This window comes from Festucalex cinctus, chromosome 2, assembly GCF_051991245.1.
Source record: "Festucalex cinctus isolate MCC-2025b chromosome 2, RoL_Fcin_1.0, whole genome shotgun sequence".
In the NCBI taxonomy this organism is placed as follows: Eukaryota; Metazoa; Chordata; class Actinopteri; order Syngnathiformes; family Syngnathidae; genus Festucalex; species Festucalex cinctus.
In genome coordinates, this window is record NC_135412.1 from 4,148,901 (window position 1) to 4,166,674 (window position 17,774).

Sequence of the window (17,774 nt, forward strand, 5' to 3'; positions counted from 1 at the left end):
ATTTTATTAATTACAAAAACGGGCCAGCAGGTGGCAGAAGAGTATAAGAGATCAACCAGGGCCATGATGAAAACAACTTCACAGCAAACAACTTCAGTGAAAATGGCTGGGAGTGAATGAGTTAATGATGCACACATGATTAGTGTGTGTACGATGTACTTGCAGTGATAGACACAGCATAGATTTATCTTCGCATTTGGAAGAGGCCGTGTGGGTGTCATTTTTATGAATTATTGACCAATCTAAAGTGTTGAAAATGGCTTGGCTTCTTGGATTATGCAATGCTAATTAGAGATAGACCGATAAGGTTTTTTCGGGCCCGATACAGATACCAATTATTAGTAGTGAAGGATGCCGATAACCGATATTTGGAGCCGATATTCATTTTCACTAAAAAGGGACATCAAAATTTGGAAAAAATACAAACGCCAACTCTTATCTTTTTTTTATTTATTTTTTATTTTTTATTTTATTTTTATTTTTTTTATTTTTTTTTTTTTAAAGCATATGTTTATTGAGCAACTTTTAGGGTTAGTAAAATATTTTTACGGGGTTTTTTTTCTACACGAAATAAAAGTCTTCCAAAATTTAAAAATATCCAAATTATTAAATTTTTACTTATCTCAGTTTTAATTTCAACCAAAAACAGAAGGTGCAGAGAGTTCCCAGGGTCGACAAAAATGAAAATAAAAACTTTTTTAAAACATTTACATTTAAATTAGTTTCCTGAAGTTAACACTTAAAAAAAAAAATGGATCTATTATCGGCCATATGATTCGTCAAAATGGCCGATGCCGATATTTCTCAAAATGCTAAATATCGGCGCCGATAATCGGCCCAGCCGATAATCGGTCTATCCCTAATGCTAATGGTTGAAAAATACATGTCGTTTTTGGAGTCTCCTGAAACGTGACGATTTTGGAGGTACAAGGTTTTGGCCCGACGCCAACGATATCTAGGCTACCTGGTAAAATTATATGCAAAGCGGCATACGTACCACGTCAGTTACAATAAAATGAACTGGAACAAAGCCCCGTCAATAAACGTAAGTACAGTAAGCAAGTATTTACTCAGTTTTACATTACAGGACTGCTGGTGACCAAAGTATCGTTGTCAACATCAAGCTCACTGACACTCTTCTCAGAAGCTTAAAACATGTAAGAAGTGACAACTAAATTCTGCATTTTGAAGTTTGTGCCAGCTGCTTTAATCCTGAGATGCTTTTAAAATTCATGCTCCCTTTCAGGGAGGAGATAGTTTGGCTCAAATGGAGCCACCTAAAACGTTGTCAAGTCAAATCAGACCACTTGAACATAAATCCTTCGACTGCCTCAAGGCCGCCTGACCATTTCATCTCCTCACGCACACGCACGCACGCACGGACACCTTCAAACTGCACTTCACCTTGTGCAACTTCATCGGCCTTCGCAAAATTCCATTGAGGCTCCCGCTCGTCCCCATCAATCTCCTCGCCTCAGCCTTTAAACCATAAACCTTTGACCTGAGGAGATCCGGCTCCAAGAGGCCGCCATCACTCCTCCCAACTGCAGACGGCCATCTCCTCATCGCCCAAGAGGAAAAACGGATTTCACTTCAATTAATAAGCATTCTTCACATAGTTTCTTGCAGCTGACGGCTGTGAATAAAAGCTGACTTTTCACACTTGTGTTCCATATGCTTCGCCGCTTCATTTGATTTCAATTTCTGGGAGTTGTGTGGAACACAGTGTTGACCGAGCCTCGGTTCTAGGCCATTAACCCGGAGCAAAGAACAGGAGTGGACTACACAAAGTCATTAAGTGAAGTTTTAGTGTCAAAGACTTTCAGGCAGTGAGATAAATGTTCAACATGTGCACATCTGTGTATGATTGCACTCCTTTGGGGGAGTTTAATCCGCAACATGATTTAAATACAAATGGATTTTATTTGGCCCGCTGCAACGGGAGCCAGTACCAGTTGTCATTTGAAAACGGTCTATTAACGGCATCCGTTACACGAGTGACGGCAGACTCCTCACCTGTTTTGAAGATTTCGTAGCGCAGAGAGAAGCCGGCCCCTTGGTGAGCGTAGTCCGACACAAATCGTATCTGGAGGGAAGGACCCGATGATATGATCGGCGCCGGGGCGATGTTGCTGCAGTGCCGACCCAAGACGTCTGCGTTTTCCGAAGTGCCGTCTCGGATTTCAATGAAGTCGTACCTGATTTGAGAAAAATAAAATAAAAAATTGGGTAAAAACGGGAGCGGTTAAACTTTTTCCTGACCAGGGACAAATCAGGAAGGGATTATTATGATGATGGGAAGGAGTAGGGATGTAACGATATCCAAACATCACGATACCATATTATCACGATATGAAGGTCACGATACGGTAATAATCACGATATTGTGCGGGCGATGGCGATATTTAAAAAAAGATCACAATATTGTAAATAAGAGAGCTCATACTAAAAAAAAGCACAATATTATGCATTTGTACATAACAGCAATGCATATAAACCACCTACAATCTCTAATAACAATATTGAGGCACTTGCTCATTGCTAATTGCTAAAGCAAATTAGGTTCCCCTTCATCTGACAATTAGCATAGATTTTAACACATTCATTGCCAGACCAGCAAAAAAAATGCATCATTTGACGTCTTTTTCCGTCAATGGCAGTGAATGAGTTAAACATAGAAGGCCAAAACATCCCGAATGAAAATTAAATTGCACTAATAAACTAGCCACTAGAGGGTACTAGAACTGCACAAATGGAAATCAACGTGGCTTTTTTTTTTTTAAACAGATGTGTTCCTTTTAAATATTGTAACCATGACGACGACGATATTGTGGCAGTTATCATGATATCACGATATTGCCCTGATCGTTACATCCCTAGTAAGGAGACGAGAGAACATTAACAAACAAGCTAATGTGTTATGTAATGATGAACAGTGCTGATTAAACAAACAAACAAAAATAGACATCTAGGGTTCAACCTCCGGACACATTTGCACTGTAGAGGCAAAGCGTTAACACCCACGCCACGATACAAGTAAACATTTTGGCCAAGTAGGCATCAGCTGCTTCAGATGAGCCGCGTTCGTTTGAAATCATCAAGTCACACCAGACAAGCCTGGAAACCCCCCCCCCCGACTTTGGACCATGGGGAAAAACAAGTCGCAGCAATCTGAGGACATGATTTCCGTTTCACCCTCGGAACACAGTTTTAGATCACATGACATTATTTTTGGAACACTCTTTTGCTTACTGTATGCTGAAGGATGTCTGGCTGAGATAGTCAGAAACTTCATTTCACTATTGTTTTAAATGAAACCTGCAGCTTTTGTTATTAGTACATTTTCACCACCTGTTGCTTTGGCATGCGGTGAAAAGTCTTCAAAGTTGTTTTCATGGTGACAGAGGGGGAAAAAAAAACAACATTTTTCTAAATGCCAGTTTAAGGAAAGAGCCTGAGGGAAGTGATGCATGATGCGTAATTCATTAAATGGGTGGTGGTTGTGGGGAGGGGCATTATCGGGCGCAGGGGATTAAGCAAAGAGAAAATTAGGATAAATAAATGTAAAGACGCTTCACATGCTTGGGTTCACAGTTCACAGTGATCTTTGACCCGCCAGCTGACCCTGGACAATAAAAGCAAATTCTTTGAGGTCAAAATTGAGCCCACCTGGCCCCATCCCAAATTAGTTCGCTCTTTTTGGCCTGCGTCTATCATTGCGTAAACATAATTAGACGCACACACAAAAAGAGGATGACGTTACCCCTTTCGGACACCCAGATGCGCGGTCACATGAGTTCATGTTTGACTTTGCTAATGTCACACAGGCCAGTCAGTGGCATGTTGATGAGTCAGGGTTCCACGTTTTCTTTTGTTTGAACGTTCAAATGGAGAACAAAGACAGCAGACATGAAAAACAAACATGAAAAAAGAAAAGTGTGGTTGTTGTATTGCAACATCAACATATCTGCTTGCACAAATGCAGCACCCAATGACAATGTGTCCGTCCATCCATCCGTCCGTCCGTCCGTCCGTCCGTCCATCCATCCATCCATCCAGTTGCTTTTGTGTCGTAAACTTTGCCAGATTGAAACCAAAAAGCCGACAAAAGGGAAATCTTCACAACTGGTGTCGCAACTGAGCAGTGACGTGTCGTCAGGGCCGGCACTGAAATTAAAAGCTCACAATTTTAAACAGATTTGTGAAAACTGATGAAACTTAGCTCTCTTCTAATGCTAATTGCTGCAAAACGGAAACAGATAGAAAACATACTTTTTTTTTTTTCCCCTGATAAAAGAAGAGACTTTAATCTTTCTTTTGGTGGGTTCCATGTTTTTTTCTGGCAATATAACAGAATATTCTGTGGGCCTTGCAAAATCAGTCCAAATCCAGTAAAACAGCCGGGATCGAACGGGATTGCTTCTGTGAAAATGGCTGCGAGTGAATGAGTTCAACAGCTCCAGTCCGGCAAGATTATGTCTCAATTCTGTGATTTAAGTCACATTTCAATGAAAAGAGAACTACAGTGGAACCTCTACTTACGAACGCCTCTTCATACGAAATTTCCGAGTTACGAAACGCCTCAACGGGAAAATATTGCCTCTTATTACGAAAGAAATTTCTAGATACGAAAGGTAAAAATACATTATCGAACGTAACATACTTTCGGCTATGGCTATTTCCTACCATAGGTACCTATGAGCGTAAATACTAGATCGGTGTTTGTGCATCGTTCTGGCATCCCATTGGCTAAGAGGAACCTTCTACCATAGGTATCTATGAACGTAGACACTAGATCGGTGTCTATACAGCGTCCTCATCATTCATCCCGCGGCCCATGAAGTGTTCCCATAGTTTTTCGTAAATGTATGAACTAACGGCCAACGAATTTGTGCAAAAATTCAAACAATTTGTTATTGATGAAGGCACAGTAAGTTTTTAATTGCGACGAGACGGGCCTTTTTTGGAAAAAAGATGCCTCGCCATACCGGAAGGTTCCATCAAGTTTCGGAATTTGTTTAAAACAATCGGCCAGAAAAAGTGTTCACCAGTCGGGTGTTCGCTCACTAAGATGATGTTTGCCTTGGACATTTACGAAGCATTGTTTAAAATAAATAAATAAACAAATATATAAAAACAAATAAAAATCATTGGATCAGTTCTTTACAAAACACCAGGCAAAAAAAAAAACACTTCTGAGAGAGAACATGAACCAAAGAGGGCAAAAAACAATGAGGACAGCAGTTAAGGTAAATAACCATCATTTTTATTATTCTTTATTCTTTGTTTTTTACATTACGCACAACTCTCATTTATTGTGCAATAATCTAATTGTAACATGTATTTGTTACATGTTTTGATGCATTTTTATGCTTTATCAAACATTTATGTCTGAATTTTGGGAGGCTTGGAACGGATTAGGGCATTTACATGGAAAATGCGTCTCTACTTACAAAATTTTCAACTTAAGAACTTTCTTCCAGAACCAATTCATTTCGTAAGTAGAGGTACCACTGTACGCCTGAAATTTCAGCGATGTGTCATTGACGGAAAATTGAAATTAGTGAGGAGGTGCATATAATCTGGTAGCACCGAGAATGAATGGTTGCAGTCCTATTGTATGCTAGTGCAAAACACACTCTTGGGGAAAACACACATGCACATACAAAGGCAGGAGAGCGCTCATGTTCATAGCAGCATTTTGCCAACAGTGAGGATAAAAGGCCTGTGAAGAATCTGAGAGCCTAATTAGGTTTTAATTGATTTTGGAGTGGGTCTCTATGTTGGTTTCGCACTTCCCCTCCCTCTGTCTCACGCTCTCCTGTCGTGGATTAGCGTCAGTGAGTGAGTGTTCCTCAGATGTGATTATTGACCGGTGCGCTCGGCCTCTGATGAATACACGCGTGAGCGTCTGACACGTCTCCTGCGCGCACTTGAACGCATTCCGGTGCCCGTGACGCATTCCTCTTGAGACCCAAGCCCGGGTCCAAAAGCCCCGCCTCTGTCTGGCTCAGTCAACTCCCCCGTCTTTTGTCTTTCAGGCAGAATAAACAGCAAAACGGTCAATGTTAAATTTCCAGGGTTCGGTCAAATATGCAGTAAGCAGTGCTTTAACACTGTTAATATAACAAGTTACTAGGGGTGTGAATTGCCGAGTACCTGACGATTCGATTCGTATCACGATTCACAGGTCACGATTCGATTCGATACCGATTAATCCCGATACGAATTTATAAGTCGATTGTTGCGATTTTTTTTCATTCAAATTTAGAAAATACTAATCAGTAAGCTTGTAGAGTGTAAGATTTATATGAAAATGTATTATTTATTTATCTGAAATTTCAGTCTTATAGAGGTTGTAATCTGTTTCATGTTTGAACAGCATTAAAATAAAATATTAAGGCTTAATGTTCCGTTCATATAACATTCTTCCATGCTCAAGGTGTGAATCCTAAAAAAAAAAAAAAAAAAAAAAAAAAATAATAATAAAAAAAATAAATAAATAAAAAAAATCGATTCTGCCGATTATTGAATCGATTCGAGAATCGCGCGATGTAGTATCGCGATATATCGCCGAATCGATTTTTTTTAACACCCCTACAAGTTACACTGTCAGAGTAAATTTTCGTGTGTTGGGGTGGATGTTGGGTGTAACTTCAATAGTACTACATTGAGGGGCCTATTCACGAAACGTTTGCGTCGCCTTTGTACCATGCTAACCGGCAAAAATGGAGCAATCTAGGAGCGCCTAATTCACTAAACACGCGCAGATGGAGAAATCCGTCGCTAAGTGCGCTGCCAACCAGATTGCGCCACGGTGCGCCGGTGTTATTTGCGTGTATGTAAATTAGGTAATTTGCATACATTTGACGCAAAATATGCCCACCCCAATGCGAATGAGTCTCATTGATGTACGGCGTCTAATTCCCTCCAACAACGCCAGCGCAAATAGTCTCACCGCGTTTGCGTGACGCAAATAACGTTTTTGGACAGCATGTATTAAAGGGATAGTTTGGCTTTTTTGACATGAATCTCTATTTCATCCTCACCTCGAGTGTGTGCGATCAGCACTGACTTACGCACGCCATTACCGCCAGGCAGTACTTTTCTGTTCGTTCGTATCACTGTGCGGCGCCCTGTAGGCAGTTGATTGACGCGGCTGATAGTTGCGCCTTCCGCCGTCGAAAAGACAAACAACTTGTAGATTAGTGAGCATCTATCAGCGCACATGCCGCTGACAGATAGGGCGCCGCGCAGTGATACGAACTAACAGAAAAGTAGTGCCCGGCGGTAATGGCGTCTGACTTTTTTCAGAAAAGGAGTTTAATGATGCAAATGTATCACTCTTTTGAACACAAATTGTTTTTAGAAGAAAAATTTCCGTGACCCCAGCCAGCTTGCTGGACTATTTTCCTCTCGTCCAACACCGGACCAGAACTCGTGTCACAGAACGCTGTCAGGGGTAAGTCAGTGCTGATCGCACACACAGGAGGTGAGGATGAAATAGAGATTCATGTCAAAAAAGCCAAACTATCCCTTTAACCTGACGCAACCTCGATCCTGGAACCATGACAGCAATGCGTGCCATTTGCAGCACAACATCCACGGCAGATCACGCAGAGAGGAGAGAGAGAGAGAGAGAGTGGTGGGAATTTTCCCGTGTTGGTGTAGGACAACATAACGTAACCCGGGCTGATCGGCAATGGCGGGGAGGCATTTTACAATCATTTTTTTACGTGCCAAATGCATACTGTACGCCCAGGCCAACCTCTGAAAATATATTTTTAAAAACCGATCGCACCAATAACTTGTACTTTATGAATGAATGACGTCGTTGTCGACCTCTCTGCTCTAAACGCTTACTCTCGGTCCAACCTCGCTTTCTGATAATATCATCTTTCTTGCAACTGTTGCTATAACAACCATGTTCTTGGCACAAATCCATTGCCATGTGTGGTAAATCAGGTGCAAATTTGCTCCAAGCTGTCAGTTTTGTGGCCGTGTTTGCACCGGCACATGATTAGAGCAATATCCTGAGTGAATAGGTGAGTAACTGGCGCAGAATGCGGGTGCAGTTGTGGTGCAATATTTCGCGCTATTACCGGACGCAGCGCATTCTAGGTGAATATGCCCCATAGTGTTTACCAGTGTAGATTTTCATTTTGCAATCATTTTCACGTGAAAGGTGCATTAACACGGCGTTATGATATATGAAAATCCATTTCTACTGAATGACCACGTCGACCTCTGAAAATATAAAATGATCGCACCAATAATTTGTATTTTATGGACAGTAAATGTCGTCCTCGCCGCTCACTACAGCTTCATCGCGCTAAATGAGAAAAACGCTTTTGGACGTCCTCGGTCTAACCTCGCGTTCTGATGATGTCATCTTTCTGTGTTCTTGGCGCAAATCCATTGCCATGTGTGGTAAATCAGGCGCAAATTGCTCCCAGCTGTCGAACTTTGTGGGCGTGTTTTCGCTGGTATATCATGAGAGCAGGGGTGTCCAAACTTTTTCATTTGAGGGCCACATCCAGAAAATCAGAAGGACGCAAGGGCCACATAATGTTTTGAAGAGAAATTGTGTTTAGTCCTAAAAATTGTACAAATAATATATTTGTGCTTTAGTTATATATATTTAGTTTAGTTTAAGTTTTTTTAAATTTAGTTCTAATTCTTTTTCAGGGTGGTTTTTGTTAGTTTTTTATTCGTTTTAGTTCTTCTTTAGTTCTTATTATTAGTTTTAGTTCTATGCTTAGTTTTAGTTTAGTTAGTTTCAGTATCCAGTATTAGTTTTTTTTATTTTTTTTTTAAATTTTTTTATTTTTTATTTTTTTAAAGTGTGTATTACTCGTGCGCAACATTTAAAAAACACCATGGGCGCAACGTCATTATTCTAGTTGATATCAAAATAAATCTACTAAAAGTCACATTTAAAATCACCCCCAAAAGGGGTTAATGCTCATGCATTAAATTAATTACCAAAGACTAAAACGAAGGACATTTTTGCTATTATTATAGTTTTATTTTAGTTTTGTAAACATAAAATGTAGTTTCAGTTAGTTTTTGTTTTTAAAAAAAAGCATCGTCGTTTTTGTTTTATTTCGTTAACGAAATTGTTTTTTTAATTTTAGTTTTTTTGTTAGAGTTAACTAAAATAACCTTAAATAGCTCCTGTGTTTTCGACACCCTCCCTTCTTACTTTGACCATCTCCAAACATGTTTGTTCTTATTTTATTTGAACTGAGTCAAATGCCATTTTTAGCATATGTCGCGGGCCACTAAAAAAATGGACGGCGGGCCGCAAATGGCCCCCGGGCCGTAGTTTGGACACCGCTGCATTAGAGCAATAGATTCCTTAGTGAATAAGATGTTAACAAGGCGCCATTGTGGAGCAATATTTAGCGCTCTTAGCGGACGCAGTGCATTCTTGGTGGATTTGGCCCTGAGTCCGTGTAAATCTAACAACGATGATTTTGCTGCGTATGCGTGAGCCTGCGCTACCCTCAGGACGCAATGATTGGGTGGAGTGCAGCTCAAAGCCCATTGAAGATGAGCAGATACTGTGTGGCTCCACCTTGCCTCCATAACAACTAATTGCCTTTCACACCTTTGGCTGTTTGTTGGTGTCCTGGGACTGTTCCTGCAGTATGCACCCTCACATCATGAATGGTGGTGGCTTCAAGGGCACAATTGCGTCAAATTTTCTTCCTCTGTGGAGCGAAAACGGTTGGCCATGTTGTTTTTGATCACATTTCATCCCGAAGACATCATTTACTGTAGTCGCTCGTGTTTATTCGGGTTCAGCTTGAGCTGCTCGTGAGTGTCAGTAAATAAAACTTCGCACACTCTTGAGTTGTCTCCACTCCATTGTGTACCCTTCCCTTGTTTTCCCACAACGGAACAAATGGGAACACAATCTGCTAACAATCGGGGAGCTGTCATCTTTTGTTTTATTTTTTTTTTGCTTCTGCCTTCAACAAGAAGGAATTAAATAAGGGGAGGGGGAGCGTGTACAGTAGAAAGACACACACAGACTCACACTCCTCCCCGCCCCTCTAATAAACCATAAGTGCCTCTGAAATATTAACAAGATGCTGGGAGCGAAATCCCAGCAGAACCCGGGGGCCTGCCATCTTCAATCCAGCCCAAAACCAAACAGCTCTCTTCCTCCTCATGTCCTCACGTATCAGCTTCCCAATCTCGCCGCCCATTTCGGAGACACCACAACTTGGGTCAGGCGGTTACGACTCTCAACTTAGAGCTGAAAAATGAAGCTGTGGTGTTATCAGCAAATCTTTGTTGTTTTGAGACTGCTGCAATTAATTGATTATATCGTTGATTGTCAACACCGTCAACAACTGGTATCGTAATCCTGCCTTTAACGCCAGTCTGATATTGACATTCCACAATAAATGGCAATATCGTGATATCGCGATATTAAAACTGCTACAATATATCGTCGTCGTCATGTCACGATACTAAAAGCAGCACATCTGTGGAAAAAAAAAGGTCGGTTGATTTACATTTGTGCAGTTTGAGCACCCTCTGTTGGCTAGTTTTTTTTGTGTTTTTTTTTTTGTGCCGTTTAAAATCCACTAATGATCAGACGAAGGGGGACAAAATATGTTTGTGAACCGAGTCAACTCAGTGTGTTCAAGCATTAGCAAGTCGGTGCCTCAATATTTTTTATATATACTATAGTTATGAATTTTATATCTAATATTTATAATATTTTTCGTTGCTGTAATGTACAAAAGCACAAATTGGTTGTTTTTTTAGTATGAGCTCATTTTTTTTTCTTTCTTTTTTTGTATCGCCAACCTCCCCACAATATCGTGATAATTATTGTATCATGACTCGGGGTGGGACGATACGGATAAACCACGATTCGATACTGTGAAGATATGTGACTTACGATATCGATAATATCACGATACACGATATCTACGATTTTTTATATATTGTCAAAAAAAATTGGAATATATCACGATATGTGACTGAAAAAGCCAAACAAATGCCCATAAAAAGGAAAATGTCTAATTATGCAATTATTTAATGCCAAAACTTGTACAATATACAAAGTTCTGCATTGTGCCTCACAGCCTTTTAAGTAGTGTTGTTCCAATACCAATGCTGGTATCGGCAGAGGTGCCGATACTGCATTAAAACAGTGGTATCGGTATCGGTGAGTACTAAAAAGTAACATGCCGATCGATACCATTAATTCCAACACTAAGGGTATAGGATTTTAGATGCAGCATCTTGTGTCTTGCTCATGCACGACATTCACTGATATGTGACATGTTCTCTCCATGCCGATCTAAGATATCCTATTGGCCCTTGAATGCTCTCAATCAATGGCAGGACAGCTTTTTCATGTTGAGGAAAATAAACCTTAAGTATCGGTATCGGCCGATACTGCAAAGCTGGGTATCGGTATCGGGGGAAAAAAAATGGTATCGGAACAACACTGCTTTTAACTATAAACATTGTAAAGTGAGACAAATTAAAGTACATAAACATTTATAACATAACACTGCACAACTGGACACATGACATCGATATTTACTGTCAGTGTATCGATAATTTATTGCAACAGAGATATCGATTTTTTTTTTTCCCCCACCCCTAATCGTGACCTTCATATCGTGATAATATCGTATCATAATGTTTGGATATCGTGACATCCCTATCCCTTTGGTGACTCTCCTGTGTCTGTCAAGACAGTTTGTCCCTCTCACTGTCTTCGCCCGGCGTTGCTACATCCATCCGTTAGCTATCATCTATTGACCGCCCATTACAAGCAGAATAAAGACATTGATCCGAGATCCCCCCCCCCCCCCCCCCCTACTGGGAAGGTGAACTCATGCATGTGCACGCGCACGCACACACGGTTAACATCCATCATCAACTGTTTACACCTCAGGCGAAATGTAGCAGCAAATTGGCCAATTTAATTCCACAAAAAAAGGAGGAAGAAAGGGAATAAACACAGTTCCTAATGCGATGCGTGTGTGTATTGCGATTCCGGAAGCTCCCATGTTTAATTCAGGTGAGTAAAAATACAACCACCCCCCTTCTGGCCAAGTAGAGAGGGAGAAAAAGGAGGCAGAAATGTGAGGAAGCTCAAGAAAAGGAACAAGTGGGAGGCGGAGCCTTCAAGAAGCAGCCCTCGGCTGCTCCTGGTGCATCTTGGGGCGCGACAATGGCAGATTGCATTAGAGGTATGGGCCTGATATTTCATCTAGCCTTTATTACATTTAGCTCACATCAATCGGCTGGCAGCCGGCAGGAAAGAGCTTTTTGGCATGCGGCCGGACTCCCTGCGAGATGAAATCCTGAATTAAAGTGCCACCTCAGACAGGGAACGCTTCGATGCAGCAGCTGCAGATTTGATTGCTGCAGCGGCGTGGCAGTTCGGGTGCGCTCCGGTAGGGCCGAGTGCCGACGGTTTGAACCCGCTGAGGGAAAAACTCGCCGGCGGGGATGTTAGCTGGAGAGATTCTCGCCGGGGCTGACCAAGCACTTCTTGCGGGTGTTGCAGTTTGCAGTTACGTGCATGAAAAGTGTGACCAGATTCTCATAAATTTAAAAACCGGAACACTACGATTTGACTGAAAATCAAATGTAGAATCAATGATCACCAGGAACTACTGAAAACAAATTTAAAGGGGCTGTCTGCCGGTTTCACTCAGGAAAATGCACTTTTTAAATAAAGGATTTATACAAACAAACTACTTCTCAATTTACAGATCTGGGCTTTTCTTAACGGGTGGGGGTGATTTTGTCCTAAACCCCCACACCCCCAGCCTGTATTTTGCCATTTTGTGTTTGTTTTGTAAACAGTGGGACGTTTGTGTGGAAAGACAGTGTTTACACCCCTCCAAGCCAATCGCTGAGCGGGGGGGCGTGTCACAAACGGTCCGGGCGAAAGTGTCAGCTGCGTGACATCACTCCCGCGGCATTTTGAAAGCGCGCACGGATTATTATTTTTTTTTCACTCACTCACTCACTCACTCACTCACTCACTCACTCACTCACTCACAGAAACTTACATGTGTGAATGAGTGAGTGAAAAAACCCCCACTGTCTTTCCACAGAAACGGCCCGCTGTTTACAAAACAAGCAGTTTTCAATAAGTAACTGTACATTATATCAACAATTTACAATTGCTTCATTGATTTTTAAAATGTTTAACTCATTCACTGCCATGGACGGAAAAAGACGTCAAATGATGAATTTTTTTGCTGGTCTGGCAATGAATGTGTTAATAAATAACTAAAAAAAAAAAAAATCAAAGTGGCCCTTGCAGCTTTCTATTTTTCTGTATGTGGCCCTCAGAGGAAAAAGTTTGGACACCCCTGGCCTAAACGGTAAGAAACTTCTGTGGATACACTGAAACGGGCTTTCGTGTGTAATCTGTGTGAGCACTTCTCATTTGCCTCACAGGTGTGACATTTCAACATGCTGATGATTAGACGCCATGATTAGTGCACAGGTGTGCCTTAGACTGCCCACAATAAAAGGCCACTAGTCTAGGTGCTGTTTTGTTTTATTGGAAGGGGATCTGTGGTGTTGGAAAACCAGTCAGTACTGACTTTCTTTCGGTAAATTACAGCTCCGGTGCGGTCTGTAATCCCAGCTGTCACGCAGATTTCTTGGGACCCCAATGAGACAGGGAAGCCTTTAGCCTCCGCACCCCTCCAGCGGCTGCCCACCCCCTTAACCTCACAGACGAGCATGAAAATATTGCACAAATCTACTCCTCTGCTCGCTGGCACTGCTGTGCCTCATCGCGCCGGGAAAAGAGAGGCAGCTACCCATGACGGCGCTCGCGGGGGCGTGCATGCGCCGAAAGGGGGTAGAGAGCATCGCGGGTCTCAAAGAAGAGATTTTTATTTTTCATAAAAATAGATGCTGGTATGATATGCTAACTCTAACGAGACAGAGGGGAGGGAGCAGCAACTCTGACTAAACTCACATGCTTGCAGACTTACTCACAGGCGCCCACCGTTTCGCCACCCACGCTCGCATGCAAACGCGTCCAGAGAGAAGGGAGACTGAGTGGGTGTGTGTCAGAGGGGAAGGCCTTCGTCCCTTCAGGCGAGCGTACATGAACGAACCCCCCCCCCATAAAATTCTGTGGCGAAGATGGAACATTTTATGTTTCTCATCATCATCATCCTCTTTGCCTTCTCTCACACTCGAGTCGAACTAAGTTGCTCAACAATAGTTTCGCTAATGTGCCATGCTGTGGCCGGGAAATCCATTGTGCTACATTATCCGCGGGGTTCACAACAGGAGGCTAATAAAAATCAGACATCATCAACTGTCTATGACATAGCTGCTTTTGGTAGCTCGTGACAGGAAAACATCATTTCTTTATTAGCTTAAGTTTGCAGGGAAACGCGGGATGAGTGGAAAATGAAGTTCAATTGTGTCTGTTTATGATATTGAGGCTTGGGGTGAACGATATATCGATACACTACTGTAACTGCTAACATTTGTTTTGGCATACATCGTTGCAGGAGAGGAAAAGCTGAGATTGTCGTCTGTTAGTAGTGATGCTGAAAAGAGTCTTTAGTTAAGTACGATGTTTTATTTGATCAAAATATTAGGTGATCACGATCTAAATTTAAAAGGAGCCTTGTGGAGATTGTCTTTTTTTTTCTTTTTTTTTCAAACTTGTGACTGCCATCTTTGGCCTAAAGCGTAACTGCAGCCTCTGTGCTACATTGTGACCAAATCCGAAAAGGCGAACTGGAAAGCTTCATTCGCGTTTCACCGTGTAGTGTTTCTTTGGAACGATTGCCGTTCATTCGCTCTTTCGTGAGCACCGGAGCGGAGGAGGCGTGTCCATTGGTCAACAAGGAAGTGGAGCACTTTAGCGAGTCAACAAAAAGTGGGCGCCGCCAACTACTTCTACTTCATTCCTGGGACAAAACAGCCGTGGCACAATTTTCTCCTCTTTTGAGGAACGTGATAGCACTTTCGCTTTTTTTAGTGGCAATCTGGCGGCCGGCATTTGTGCTAAAAATAGCTTTGGCATTAACTCTTTGACTGCCAAAAACGTTTAATAACGTTGAGTAAAATCACGAGGTATGCTGCCATGAACGTTAAGTGACGTCAACTATTTTTTTTTTTGTGTGTGAATATATTAGTGGTCAGTGCACCGTCCAAATGCAGCGCTGCCGGGTCAATGAGTTGTGAAATCAAAAACACCCACTAAATATGGCCAGCAGATGGCAGCGGTATCTGCTCGGGCCCTAACTAGAGCTGCGAATTACAATGAAACATGACGCAATCTGATAAAATAGAACGATTTCAAGGCTGACGTGAATGATCAAAGCCTTTGTAACATTAAACCTAATTTGACGGAGCGTCACTAAACAAAAAATACTAGTATCAAAGCCACTGTTGTGGAGAAAATGTATCTTTTCTTTTAAATTTTCGCTCAATGTCACTCTTTTCTTTTCAATTTTCGCTCAATGTCACTCAAATGATCTATTTTCAAATCTTGATTACTAAAGAACGGAATAAGGTAGAAACATACTTTTTTTCCTAATGAAAGAATGGAATGCGATCTTTCATGTGGCACCCATGTTGTTTATGTAGCAAAAAGAACACAATATTCTGTTTGCTTCGAAGAATGAGTTAAAATGCTCGAAATCCGCTGGCATTGGGGGTTGTTTTTTGATAACGTGTGGCAGTAAAAGAGTAAATAATAAGCACTGCTGCTAACTCGGTACAGTTCAAAAGCAAGTAAACAGACTTACCAGCACTTTCTTGATCATCATTCTGTCACGGCTGGCCGTGTTGTCGCGCTCGGGGTGACAATAGAGAGGACGCTGTGTGTGACGTGACCCGTACTCGAAGCCGATTGGCTACCATGAAGTGAAACGTGAAAAAAGTTAAATTTTTTAAACTTCGACCAATATGCGAATGTGCGGATTTTCGTCACGAATGTGCGGATTTTCGCTGCTGCGCACCGCGTCCAACCAAGAAACGTGGCGCATTAACCACAAATATTCCACACTGAAGGGACGATACAAGCTAATAGGCGCAGTCGCAGTAAGAAAATTAGGGTTCTTTGTACTCATTTGGCCATTGGTGGAGCATGCATGATGTAGAAAAAGCTTTAATATTACCTTTGTAAACTGCACAATGCACCTTTAAAAAAAATGTATTTGCAACTAAACATTCTTCAAGGAAGGAAAATTTGAGATAGCACACGTTCAACTTTCAATTTATATGAATGTGCAGCAGCATATTTTTCAAATTGGGGAAAAAAGCAACAAGTATTTTTGCATTTGCTTCTGTCGTTTAAAAAAAAACAAAAAAAACTGCAAACTTGCTACATCTTGTGTATTGTTTTGACTTAATTGTGAACACTTTCCAATATTACGAAAATATTGGCGCACGAGTTTTGAAAGCAGATAAAACAGAGAAGTGTTTTCGCTCTCTACCAGGAAAAAAAATAATAAAATCAGATGATTTGGATTATTTGACTGAATCACATCCAAACAGCTGGACTTTATTCCCTGCTTCTTGTCCTTCCCTCCCCTTGCTTGCCTTCTCTCTGACACCCCCAGCAACCTTTAATCATTTCTTCCATCGGTTCAGTCTCGATCTGAAATAATTCCTTCCATTCAGCCTTTAAGGTTGTGACCCGCTTTCCTCGTCTGTTTCAACAGCTGAACTGAGGCGCTTATGAACAGCTGAGGTGCCCCCGAGCAAAGGAACTCTACCCGGTAATTGCCCCCGGAGAAGCGCTGAAGAGGCCAAGATGTTTTGCGGTCGAGCTCGGGCCGCATCCACCCCATTAAAATGCGCGCAATGCTGTTTGTGCGCAATTCTCTCAATAACAAAACCACAGTCCACTTAAATGGCCTGCATCTTACACGGAGCTTGTAAGCACAATTAAAGCTGCCTTTGCGACTGACCAGAATGTTGGGATCAAACCATGCGGAACCGCTGACAGCAAATTACAACAATATGTAAAACAAAAAACAAAAACAAAAAAAACGTGTAAACACGCTCGCCAAGCCTCCCTGTCTTACTTGCAATCCAGCCTCTCGATCTCAAAGTGCGGGTTGAAGTTGAGGACGATGCGCTGCGAGGGCTCCGGCGCCGTGATGACCCACTGGCAGCTCTGGTGAGGCGGGTACTCCAGAGGGTATCCGGGGGAGGTGATGTATCCGGCCTCGCTGGCATCGAAGATACCTCGACACTCGCTCGCTGCCAAAAGACCACACAGTGGCAACATTGAAAAAAACCCAACTGATTCCGAACAATTGTAACCGTTGATTACGAAGATACGATTACAGTATAGAAGAGCAATTTCTCGGCGTACTTTGCATGAATGGATTATAAACGTTATACTCATTATCTTGTAAAGATGTAGTGCAACAGATGAACAGTAAAACAAAGAAAGCAATTTAGGCCGCCAGTTTGGAGGAAATTGGAAAAACTTCCACCATTGTGGATCCTCAATGCGAAGCGGCTAATAAAACAATACGACATCATCGCACACACATTCGTTGTTACACGCGCACACTCACTCAGCCCTTTCCACACCCAGGCTCTTATCGCCCCGTTCCCCCTTGGGGAGCGTTCTCCAACTCTAATTGTTGCGCCGGCAAGCCAATCTGCAAACATTAGAACACATTCTCCGATCCTATCACGCTCTCCCAGGAACAATAGCCTGCCAATGGCGTCGCTCGGTAGGCTTAGACAGGAAGTGACACGCAGACGGCCTGTCTCGCGGG

At 42.0% G+C, this 17,774-nt stretch overlaps 1 protein-coding gene across 3 annotated transcripts in view; it reads right to left on the bottom strand.

Annotated features, from left to right (window-relative positions):
• Positions 1-17,774, bottom strand: part of nrp2a (neuropilin 2a) — a 93,124-nt gene that overhangs the window by 64,825 nt on the left and 10,525 nt on the right. For all 3 annotated transcript variants that reach the window (XM_077512350.1, XM_077512349.1, XM_077512351.1), the window contains exons 2-3: positions 17,067-17,244; positions 2,017-2,198 (exon numbers count right to left, since the gene is read on the bottom strand). In XM_077512350.1, the coding sequence (XP_077368476.1) occupies positions 2,017-2,198; positions 17,067-17,244 (360 nt within the window). The remainder of the gene's footprint in view (positions 1-2,016; positions 2,199-17,066; positions 17,245-17,774) is intronic.